This window comes from Melospiza georgiana, chromosome 3 (assembly GCF_028018845.1).
Source record: "Melospiza georgiana isolate bMelGeo1 chromosome 3, bMelGeo1.pri, whole genome shotgun sequence".
Taxonomy (NCBI): domain Eukaryota; kingdom Metazoa; phylum Chordata; class Aves; order Passeriformes; family Passerellidae; genus Melospiza; species Melospiza georgiana.
Genome location: NC_080432.1, coordinates 6,443,389 through 6,455,674, shown reverse-complemented (window position 1 = coordinate 6,455,674; position 12,286 = coordinate 6,443,389). Strand labels below are relative to the sequence as shown.

Sequence of the window (12,286 nt, the reverse complement as noted above, 5' to 3'; positions counted from 1 at the left end):
TAAGGTAGGAGTTTTTCAGAATAAACAGCAGGCTCTATCTCTGCAAGGTAATAAATCCAGAAAAAAACCTGCAGACTTGCTGAGCAGCAACAACATGGTTTGTGCTCACTGAAATGATTATTGTCAGAATTCAGAAGAACCAGACTCAGGTTTAGTTCAGCCCTTATCTTGGGCAAGGAGATTTTTCCACTGGAACAACACCCTTACTACATGATCTGAATGGCAGAGGGATACTTCACTTCAGGCAAACAGTGACACCCACCAAAACCCTCAGCAGAGAGCACAGGCAGGAGTGTTCTCTTTTTCCTGTGATCCTATGTCACACTGCAAAATAAACCTAAATATTTCTCAAGAAGCTTCCAGCCACACCATTTACACTGAATCTTATCTCGCTCCACAGTGAAACTTGATAAAAATGTTAGAGTCTGATTTGCTTCAAATAATTAGCATCAAGGGTAGTCAACAAAATGATCCCATGCCTAAGGTTACTTCAAATCCCTGAAGCCCTCTTTGACATAAATAATGAAATCACTGAACATAAATCCTGCAGGTAGAGATAAGCACTCGGTTTCATTCCTATTGGGTCAAGATGCTCATCTACAGCACATCTGAGAAATCCACAGCAATTAATTCATCCCTCCCTGGCCAGTGCCAGAGAAAGCACCCCACTGCTCTCACAGACACCAGCAACCTGTTTACCCTGGGACAAGAGGAGGAAAAAGTTCCCTATCTTGGGGCAGCTCTGCAGAGCTTACGCCCTAGTTTATGATGTGGCAACTGCGGCACATGCCCATACATTAAGGTGTTAAGGATCTTCTCCTTTATTGATGGTATCCACATTCATTCCAGCATAGCACCCCACAACACATTAGGATCAAAGCAGAACACATGAATATATTCGAGTTCATTTCAAGCATATATTATATTGAAGAAGCCTTTTTATCCCCATCCAGATCATAACTTGCAGCAAAGTTCTTCTTGTTGATGCTACACACTCAATGCCTTTTATTACTTCAGCATTTTCTAATGCTGAAGAATAAACTCCCTTTAAAATATAAACAATTTTTTCCTGAATGCTCAAGTGTCCCGATACCATCAAATGGCATTTTGGAAGAGGAGCTGCTGTGGTTTTGAGCACTGTTAATTGCCTGCAGTGACACAAGCAAGGGCTGAGCTGGGTGCGGGCAAGGGAGTTGTGCAACAGGCATCGTCCATTCCCTCCACACCACCTCAGTGAGGTTTGCCTTTTGGAAGTATCCAGAAAGCTGATTACACAGAAACAGCAAAACCAGCCTCAATGAAGGCTGGGGATACTTCCATTTACATGAGTGCCAATTTTAAAAGAGAGCTTAATTTACACTGTGTACTAACTTGTTGGAAGCTTGTGTGGCTACCCCAGAACAAGAACTGTTAGAGGTGTGGCTCAGAAACTTGAAAGACCTAAACTTCAGAGACCCTCAAAATGAGAGCTGAAGATCATTATCATTATGCTCAGTAGCTACAGTTCACCTGGTTTGTTGTCCAGTGCATGCAACAACAACAAAAAAAAGGGTTGCATGATGGAAGATTGTGGCATCTAGTTTGGGGAAGGAGGGAAGGAAGAGTGCAAGTAGGTAAGCTGCAGAGAACTATTTTCCCCTCTATCTCCATAAGACACTGATCCCAGTGTGATCCATGGAGGCCAGAAGGGACACAATTCCTGCTGCACTTCCCTGAGGAAGCCAATTGCAGCAGAACCCTTGAATGCATTCAAGCTTCAGTAAGAGAAAGAATAAAATACAAGTAATTCCTATTAATATGCCAATGCATATTAATTAAAAACACACTAAATATATTTCAGGGCAATTGTAAGCAGACCCATTAGGATTGCTCCCTCTTACCACTGAAATAACTGAATACACAACCAGAAGTAGGACATCACTAATTTTGCTGAAAACTGACATAATGATTTCTTACTGAAAGACATTCCATTTGAGCAATAAATTAAGCTTTGCTTCTTTTTTTTTTATGGCTATTCTTCCAGTCATTTTCTCAACAGCCACCAAGTATAAATTTATATACAATAAACCAAAACTGGAGAGTTTCCATAGGGGAGCAGACCTCCCAAACTGGCAGAGAAACTGCCTGGGTGGCTCAGCAAAACCATGCCTCAGCAGAAGTCCTCATGTATCTTCATATTAAAAGGTGTTGAGATGTACACTGTAGAAATGCTGATCATTACAATGGACACATCCTCTTTCTACTGCCTATACAGACTCATTACAAATATTGATGTCCTGTTCTACAATTAAACCCCCTATAATGGAATTTTATTCTGACTGGAAAATGAAACAGAAAATGCTTGTGACCAAAACTGGGTTTGGTATTTATTAGCCACACTGAAAATGTATTCTGCTGTTCTTTATGAAACATTCAGAATAGCATAAAATAAAACTTCAGAGACATGAAACAGTATTTTTTATGAAAGAAAGGTCCTCTAGTGACCCGTCCACCCGTCCATGGCTGTTTTCCAACACACAGTGTATTGGAACAGTGACCTGTGGTGCCTGTGCAGCATGTTGTCTGCAGCAGGACCTCCCCATTCTGACTCCTCACATGAAGGAAGCCCAGGCCAAGGATCTGCTGCAGAGAAGAAAGCTCTGAGACAATTCCTGTAAATAAAGGCCTCCTTCAGCAATGTGCCAAACCATCAAAGCTAAATACACACTCAGTGACTGCTCACTCCCAGCACACCAGAGGTGCCAGACACTGTCCTGCAGGTGAAAGCCATTGCAGTGTATTCATGGAAAGGATGGAAAGGAAAGCACGTGATGGGAGCTGCAAGGTGATGAGTGAATGAGAAACCTGGGTGAGATCAAGAATCCGGCTCTGTCATTTCAGTCCCCACAAAGTATTTTCTCTCAAGCCCCACCTTCACTGTTTTTCAATTTCTCTCGTTTCCCTCTCTCCTCCTCTGCACCCTTCTCTCACTGCTTTCCTCCAGGGCCACCCAGTTGGTGGTAAAAGCCAGCAGAATGAACTCATGCTCTGCTGGTGAGGGAGGAGCTGTGTGGAAGTGTCAGGGAGGGTCCTGGGGATGGGCAGCTCAGTCACACACAAGGCGCCAACACTGGTAATCCTGCAAGGGACAGACAGAGCTGTGGAGCCAGGGGCAGGCACAGCCTCATCACCACTCAGCTGAGGTCAAGCATCAGCTAAACAAAGAGAAGCTGCAAATTAAAGGAAAATCTGTAGGGGCCAGGATTCACATGATAAAATGGTCGCTGTGGAAATGGTGAAGAAACCGTATGACTTCCTGTGTCATGCCACGATTTCAGGGCTCTAGGCTCACCCCCATGGCCTGATCCCCTCCTCCTGTTTGCCTTGTACAGACTCAGATAGTCTTTAAAATAAAGGAAAACCAGCCTATTTTGCCAATTTTGAACTGCAGAAAAAATCCAGTGAGGGTGTGTGTCCACATGACTGATGGAAATCAAACCTCTGAAGTGCAGATTATTTTAATTATAGTCAGAAAAGCATGTAAGGTGCAAGTTTCAGCCAGATAGTTTCCATTCTGAGCTTTAATTTTGTAGTAATAAAAATACTTGAGTGCCTCTGTCTAGCTGAAAGAATAACAAGTTGTCTGGCTTGTTATGATAGCTGGGACACTTAGTAACAATATACACAAGGAGAAATTATATCTGTGCAAAATAAGGCATCACCAGCTCTCACTCCTGCACTCTCTCCACGTGTCTTTCACTGTAAGGCAGCCACCAAAGGGACAGGTTTAGTGAACAGTGCTATTGATTACTTTTTCCCCCACTACAGCCTGATTTTCTTTGAAAAAGAACCAAACTTCTAGAGGTTTCTAAGAAGTGTTTGTGAACTTGCAAAACACACTTGACAAAAGTCTAGCAAGCAATCCTTCCAATTCCAACAGACGCAAGCAAACTACATTGCAAACTGGCTTCACCCTTTCCAACATGTTCTACTCAGTTATGGTGAGAGCTCAGGTTACAATCAGTATTAGTAGCTGGATTTGTTTCCACAATACATTCATTCTATTATTGATCTAGATTAGTGAAATGATGCAAGGATTAAGGCTTTGAACATCTTCCATGGAAAGTGCTATTTTAAAACTGGACACATTTTGGCAGTCAAGATCCTCCAACCCTAACCTGGGTGTTGACTGCCTGTCTTTCTACCCTAAGTGGTTTTTATACATATAAACTCCATATAATGCTAGTTATTTTGTACATATAAAAACCTGACATACACCAAACTTTTCATGTAGCTGTTTGCATAGCTGGTTTGTATTGCTTTCTGTTCCTCAATCTATAGTTCAGAGAAATTGGTGTTTCATTTCACAGTTAAAAAAACTTACTTGAATTGTAGAGACATGAAAGGCAAGGGAAGGAGAGAAAACATCTCTCCCATTTTAAACTCATCTTCCACAAGCTAATTTGACAGTGTAATGTGAAAGTACAGAAATCTGAAATCTAGTTCTGAATGTCTTTTTACCTCTCTCTCAAGAGATATTACTCAGGTTTACTGTGACATTTCAAAATGTCACCATGCCTATCTCAAAACCAGACATTTTAACAAAGAATAGATACCTACCTGCTTTAATTCAGAACCCAATCTGTATGTGATGATATTCTAAGAACCTCTTCTAAGAAGTTCCTACTTATTAAGTAAATACTCATCATACAATGACAAAGATCCTTATTTAGCTGGAAATAAAGACAGACTCAAACTTTGTTTTATTTTTTAATAAAGTTTAAATAGTTAAAGTAAGAGGAAAGAGTACGTTTTAAAGCCAAGCTATTTCTTTGTTCCATGCTAGGCCTTAAAGTTGGATTTACTGGCAAATATGGGCCATAAGAAGAGCTGTATACTTCAGATGCTGGTGTAGAATATATTAAAATAGCCAGTGACTCACTCCAGATTACCTTAAAACAAAGGAAACACAATCTCTACAGTTTTTGAAAGGTATTGCCTCTTATCCTGATTAATGGAAAAATTATCCCTACAAAAGATTTTTTTTTAAATATGAAGACTCTACAAAATATTTGCTTTATCCATTGGCAGGACTTTGAAAATCTCCAAAATATTTAGATATGTGTGCCTAAGGAAGTTTATAAATGCCAATCCAACACTGTAACAAAAATTCCAAACAGAACTGGAAATTAGAATAACTTAACCAAATCATCCCACCATAAGAATATTATATTTCTATTCTGCATAAACACAGACCAGCATGGTTTGTTTTGTTTCAAAAATTCTTAATGTCCTGCAGAATACAGCATAGATTTGTTTCATTAGTACCTTTACCCTTCAATTTCCTTAATGCTGTTTTCCTCATTAACATTTAAAACAGTATCTAATCTGTCTACAGATTTTTTTCTGCCCTCAGGGCTCTTCTTAGCCTCAACCCTATCCTCACCCATGGAGATCCTTCCCCTCTTGCTTCAGAAAGAGGTTTTTGTTCATTTGGCTGATTTTCATTTTCTTCTTTTTCAGACACAGGTAAGTATCCTGCCATCACGGGAGCATAGGAACGAATGGGAACAGCACTGGGAATTACTGGGACATTTACAAGCCAAGACTGTGAGTAGGAGCTTCGACAGCCACTATTTTTGAAAGAAAAATATCATGCTTTCTTTATATTGGATAATATTTGACAGATTGGATAATATGTCTACTATAAACAGTTTTGTGTCACAAACAGCCACAAACTGCAGACAAAGCAATAGAGGACAGAATTTGATGAATTTAGTGCAACAGAAAAAAATTGGTAGAGTTTGAGTAGCATCTTGCAATGGTAACGAACATTTAGAAACCAAAATGATCCAATAACCTAAAAATACATCTGCTACACTAAGAGCAATAAGATTAGAAGCTTCCAAATTGTGGACTGATTGCACAGGGACCACAGATGTAAGAAAGTATTAGCTTGGAAAGCTTCAGCTTCCCAAAATTCAAAATCATTAAAAAGCAATCTGTTCATCATTCTACGATTTAACTGTTTCCTAGTCTATGGGAATAAACAGCAGGATACAATCCTGTTTGCAACATCCATGTAGCTTTTTTTTTTTTTAAAAAAAAACCTTGTTTAAGTAAATTAAGAAAATATATTCTTAAAGAAAAAAAACTAGATGAGCACAAAAAAATGCCATGACGAATCCTGAGACAAATTATCCTACATCGTTGCTAGTCTATGAAAACTGGTTTGAATAATAAACACACTGGAGTATTCAGTGACAGCATACAAATCAAGAGTATTTGTAATTATTAAGTTGTGCATGTTTTTAACTGACAAAACATGCTCACGGGCTTACTTTAAAATCTCTCACTGCTTGTTATCAAAGTTAAAAGATCATTTGCATACCAATACATATACTGTAAACATGAACTTCTCATTAAGGAAAGATGGATTTACAGTAATTTGATCTTTTACAAAAAGCTATTGGTAACCAAATCTCTCAGTGTCTAACTTTCTAGAAAATTAAACCAATGTTTCCACCCTCAAAGCTGAAACACTACCTCTTTAGGAAACAGCCCTGTTTATTTGTTAATCAGAAATACAATCAAGTGGCATATTTCCATTTGCTCTTCGGCTGACAGTTTCAGCTTCATTATATTTTACAAGAAAACAGCAGACTTGCAGAAGTCCTGTAAATTCTTTCATATCGCAACTGATTTAATTACAGCAGTGAACAAACGCAGCAGTGATGCAAAATAAGATCAGCCCAATTGCCCTTATCTGATGATAGGATCTCTCTTCCTGTTTGGCTTACAGCAGTGAGGACTTCTTGTTTTGTTTCGGCTTTTTGTTGGTTTCTTTTTTTCTGGTCAGGCTGCCTCTGTCAAGACTGACAGAAGCAAGAAGTTGACATGCCCTTAGAATTCCAGCTTGAGAATGATCCTCATAGGAATAGAGCTGAGTTTCAATCAGTAGGTCGGGGAATGATACTAATGTGGAGAAAATTATCTGGATAGCTCATATGTTCGCTTAGCCACTGAATGGGTGTTTCCAGCATTGGCTCAATTCCATGAATCATCACTTGAGTCTTCTGCTCTCCATCTAATTCAAAGAAAAAGAGAAACCACTAGTATGTCATTCAAAGTTCACAGGAAGATTAAACATTTACTCATACTTAATTTACGGTAGATTTAATTGGTGTTACCGAGTTCAACATTTAACAGAACGAAAAGTAGGAAATATCAGTGTGGAGAAAGCTGAGATTTGTATCATCTAAAACAGAAACTTTGAGTTAAAATTAATTCCAAGACCAAACCGGAATTAAGTAAAACTTAATGAAAGTGCCACTTTTCTTTACTAGTTGTAAGAAGGGCTTTTTTTAATCCCACAGTGATCCCAGCTTGTTGTCTACCCAGCTAAGGCACATCCATCTCAGCCAGCTGTAAGGCATATGAATTTTACACAGATCAGCTCAAAATGTTGAACTTCCTAAACCATACTGGTAAATTGTATTCTTAATACTGTGATCTCCTGAAAGAGCTGGACTGTGTGTAATATAATACATGCATTATTCCTGAAGTAATCTTGTATTGCTAAGAATAATTTACATAAACCACTAGCAATATTTCAGAGTTACTCCGAAGGCAGAGTTGGCACCGGCTTTTTCTCACTTAGTTTCATCTCTTGGAAAAGCAAAGTCAGCAAATTATTCCCAGTATAACAAGAGTATTTTCTAAGAATATTTCAATTCTTTTTATTTATACTTGTCCCGGAGGATGCAAGTACTTTGATCCTTTGATTCAAATGATGGGAACCAGCTAAAGCAACTGACATAACAGTCATGACATGAACTAAAACAACAAAAAATGAAAATTTATTTCAGAGACAAGGGATGAGAAGAGAATATGAAATATGCTTCAAATAATGGTTAGCAGGGGGAAAAGTAGGCAGTGACCTTTCACTCATTTTATTCTATACTATGGCATTCTCACATGGACCTACCACAGTGAACTCCCCATTCAGTACTCAAAAGTACTACTGCATTCACTAATTGGCATTTTATGTCCCACTCCAGTGTCTATAACAGAACAAACCACCATCCTGACCAAGAGCTGCATGGAAGAGAAGAGAATCTAGAAGTGTAGGTATCATTACTGGTTCTTGCATTCAGTGGCCCCAATTGTAGTGTAATTTCTATTTTATAACACAGGTGAAATCACATTTGTTTGGTAGCCAAAATGATTTGACAGCTGCCTGAAGAAGTTTCTAGTATAACCAGCTATCTATGCCTGCACAGCTGGTAAAAAAATCATTCTAAACATGTAGTTGACTTTTTGCTAGTAATAATTCTTCCTGCAAGAGCAGAAAGTTATGTCTGCTTAAAATAAAGCATTATACTCTTGTTACTTGTTACCTACATATGGTATATTCTGTACCAAGTCTTGATTCTCTAAATGGCATAATACCCACATTATCACACTAAATTAAGCACAAACACTTGCTGGTTTCTGGTTTTATTTCAGACAAGTCTGAAGAACAAAGCACATTATTTAAAAACCAACTTCTGGTATTTCTATCCAAAACAGGTATTTATTGGGCTGAAACACTCCGAGTCAGATTGTCAAAAGAATTAACTCCCAAAGAAAACATCTCAGAAACCCAGTTGTGGTGGTGCATTCATTCGTTTACAACACCAGTTTTCTTTCTTCTCGGAAGTTAGGGAACATCTAAATATTTTTAAGTAACCTCCAAATATATGTATTTAACACTTAAAAATTAAAACCTACCTATGGTATTCCTTAAGTTGGTGTAAGCTGACGACTTCTTTTAATGTTTCATTAGTATTATTTCATTTCCAGAAACAACTAATTTACATAAAACCAGATGACAGAATGCACCTGACTCTTTTTAGCCCAAACTTGCAAAAAAAAAAAAAAAAAAAAAAAAAAAAAAAAAAAAAAAAAAAAAAAAAAAAAAAAAAAGAAAAGCTTTAGAACCCCAGTATAATTTTCTTGCCATTGAAGGAAAGGCTTATAAATTATAAACATTTTCTTTGGCTCTTCCATTACTGTGCAACATATGTATGTGTGTGCATGTGCCTACTCTTGCTTGAAAATGAAGTGCAGGTAATCTTGATGCCTCGGTTGCTTGTTCTTTACCCAGCTTTGTCCCTTTCTCATACAAATCTTTTATTCTGTTCCTCGGCAAACTGAGAAAGCCTCAGAGGTCAATGAAGAATTTACCAGTTTAATTAAAATCTAAATCTCTGCATTAGCATTGTTTGTGCTTTAGTATTATCTCTGACAAAGCATCACTTCTTAATTCCTTTTCCCCTTGAGGCTTGACTGAAGAGATCTTATCTCCCAATTCTGTATTTACTGCAGCCTTCTTTCACAAAATCCATTGTTTTTACTTCAACATTCTTCTCTCCTTTTGTTACTAGGAACCACAAACTCTCACTTCAGGCACAGCACATTTACCCAAACTTTCCTCAACTTTCATGTTTTCCATCACACATCCGATTATAAGTCAGAGTGTCTCTCATATAGACTCTTCTCTACTTTCTGCAGCAAAAAGTTGTAAACAGCAAATACACTAAAACAATTACTGAAAAATGTTCTTATCATGTCAACAGCTGTCTAATTATTATCCATTTCCACTGTGATCTGAGTACTGAATGATTTGCTAGCTATCATGAAAACTTCATCCACCTGTTTTAGAGATACAATAGATTAGGAGATTTACGAAATATTTTTTCCATGATTTTAGATGCAGTTTGACCCACCAACTGCTGTCCTCTTCTTCCCCAACCCACATTCTATGATCACAAGAAGCCTTTCTAAAGTGACGAAATGCTGCTATAAAGTATTCAAGTTGCTAAACATAATGTATTTAAATTAGTGGTATAAAATGTAAATGACCTAATTACAAAGTAATGCCCCTCTATATCATTGGATAATGTCTGTGATAATTAGGGTAAATAACTCTGTTCATCTGCAGTGCACAGGGTCCAGACCTGATGATATTATTATTGTCAATACCCATTCTACAATGTTCAGTAATGTAGTGAAAAAATAAACAGGATTTCCTCAAAACCACTAATTCAAATTTTCCAGTAACCTCCCCAACTTTTTTTGTCCTCTTAAAATTCTATCAGAACTGAGTTATATGTTACTTATCACATAACCTAAGATTATTTTTTTTTGCTTTGTTGCAAATTACTTTTGGGAGTAAGATGAAGTGGAAGAAAAATAAAAGCATAGCAATCTATAAGTTTTCATAATGCTACTTAAAATCAGAGTGCTTCTATTTATTGAAGTGATGCTCAAGTAACAAACACTGTTTTGGCATTTGCAAAAAAAAAAACCAAAAAACTCTGAAAACTAATTAAGTCATCTATCAGAGTGGTTGTCCCAAGATTAATTTATTTTTTTACCACTTTCCTTGTGGAGCTGTATCAACGGAGAAGATACTGTAGCCCCCTCAAATTACCAGAGGCAAGCTCTAAGCAGAGATGGTAATGCTTTTTGGTAAAACTGAACAATATTCCATCTCCAGAAGGCAGATAACAATGCTTAAATGTTATGTACTAAGACATTTTTTCACCTGACTTAACTTAGACCCTAATTCAAGGCTGCAACACTTCAAGTGTTGACCAGACTCAGGCTAATTAATCATATAATGTAAAGTCAGAAGGGTTTCCCAGCTCTGTACAGAAAATGGAGAGAAACAAGAACCTCTGAAGTGAAGGGCTTTAAGAAGAGATCTGCTCCTCTGTCACCAACAAGGTGGTTCCATGCTCCTGATGAGCAAACCACTACAAGAAAATATTGCAAAGGACTCTCTTTTGCAGACAGGCATCTGCTGGGAGGAAGCAAGAGAGAGTGGCCTCTTGCATCTCAAGTGAGTCCTTGAGAGAGTGGCTCAAAGCCCTCCCCAACCTGAGGCAGCTTGAGCCCACTCTCTCTTCTTTAATGGAATGCCCTAACTACAATATTCACTGTCACTAATCCCAGCTTCCTTTAAAACCCCTCAATATCCAGGAACCAGCGAGACACAGCGGAAGAACAAACAAGAAAATCTGTAGCCTTCAGAGAAGGTGGGAAAATGTGCCATGTCATGTTATCACACAGTAAGTTTTTCTCTTTCCTTCAGCTATATAAGTTGTTGCTTGCAAACTAATCTACTCAGTAACAGGAAAATTAGCTCATTCAGCATCAGTTCAGATGGCTGCACGTGAGCACTGATGCGTCTCAATAAATTTTTCTACTGAGTTACGTTATAATTTGAAAGAAAGAACTGAAGATGGACATAAAAGATTGGTTTAGTTTTGAGACAGATTCAAGTGCCTGAGAGCAGAATAGTGAGAAGGCACTGCCTCTGTCACAGGTACTTCAGCCAGTTTTTATCCAGATTAGCACCTCAATGCTCACCAGTGCTGCAATGCCATACTCCCTTTCACCTACACAAGACAGCTCCTCTAGCCAGACTACATCTGTGATGTACCACTTAAAATTCTTTAGTGGGATGAAATACCTCCCTTCTGATTTGTGGCCTTAAGCAATCACCTGTCAGGGCAATTTAGTAGGCTTAAATCCCTTAACAGATAGACAATACAAGATATTCAGGCTTTAGCAAAAGTGTCCCTGGAGTACTCAATTAGAATCCTCAGTATGCAAGTTCTCTGCCTGTAGTCAGGGGCAGCACCACTTATAAAATTGGCTTTACAACCCTAAAAAGGCAAATAGAACCTGGTACTTCGAATCAGGGGCAAACAATGCATTTCTTGTATGGTACAAGGCCACAGGACTATAGACAAGGACACTAAAATGTATAAGGAGTAAACACAACCAACTTTCATGCAGTAGCAGCATTTTAATAGTGCAACATAACTGGATGCCAGCTTTTCCAGCTGCAAAGTGGGCCATAGACATTTGGCTTATCTTCAGAATATATCATATGCTCTGAAGACAATGATACCAAAGGTATTCCTGACAATAGGCTATGCCATATTGTAGGAAAACTAATCTTGGGACAGCATTATAAGGAGCAGAATTTTCTTTTTGTGACTGTGATGTGGCTGCTTTCCTCCGCATTTTTTCCGCTCCCCAGATTATCTGGCAGGAGAACAGTGTGTGCTCAGCACCTGGTGCCTCAGACATCTCTGAATCTGAAGAGACACACCAACAACTTCACTGGAAAGATTTTATCTACCTCTGAAGGATGTCATAGGAAATTACTTAGAGAAACATAGCTTTCAGTAACGTGCCTGGTGTGAGTAATGCAGTGTGCAACCACCAAGTTTGCTACTGAATGATTTTG

General features: G+C 38.3%; 1 protein-coding gene across 2 annotated transcripts in view; it reads right to left on the bottom strand.

Moving 5' to 3' along the window:
• The window catches only part of ATG5 (autophagy related 5), a 156,337-nt gene that overhangs the window by 78,006 nt on the left and 66,045 nt on the right, over positions 1-12,286 (bottom strand). The window contains exon 8 of one of the 2 annotated variants that reach the window (XM_058019473.1): positions 4,737-7,066. The exons of the other annotated variant lie outside the window; for it this stretch is intronic. Coding sequence (XP_057875456.1) covers positions 6,930-7,066 — 137 coding nt within the window. The 3' untranslated portion in view covers positions 4,737-6,929. Of the gene's footprint in view, positions 1-4,736; positions 7,067-12,286 lie in introns of those variants that run through there. 2 annotated transcript variants of the gene reach the window in all.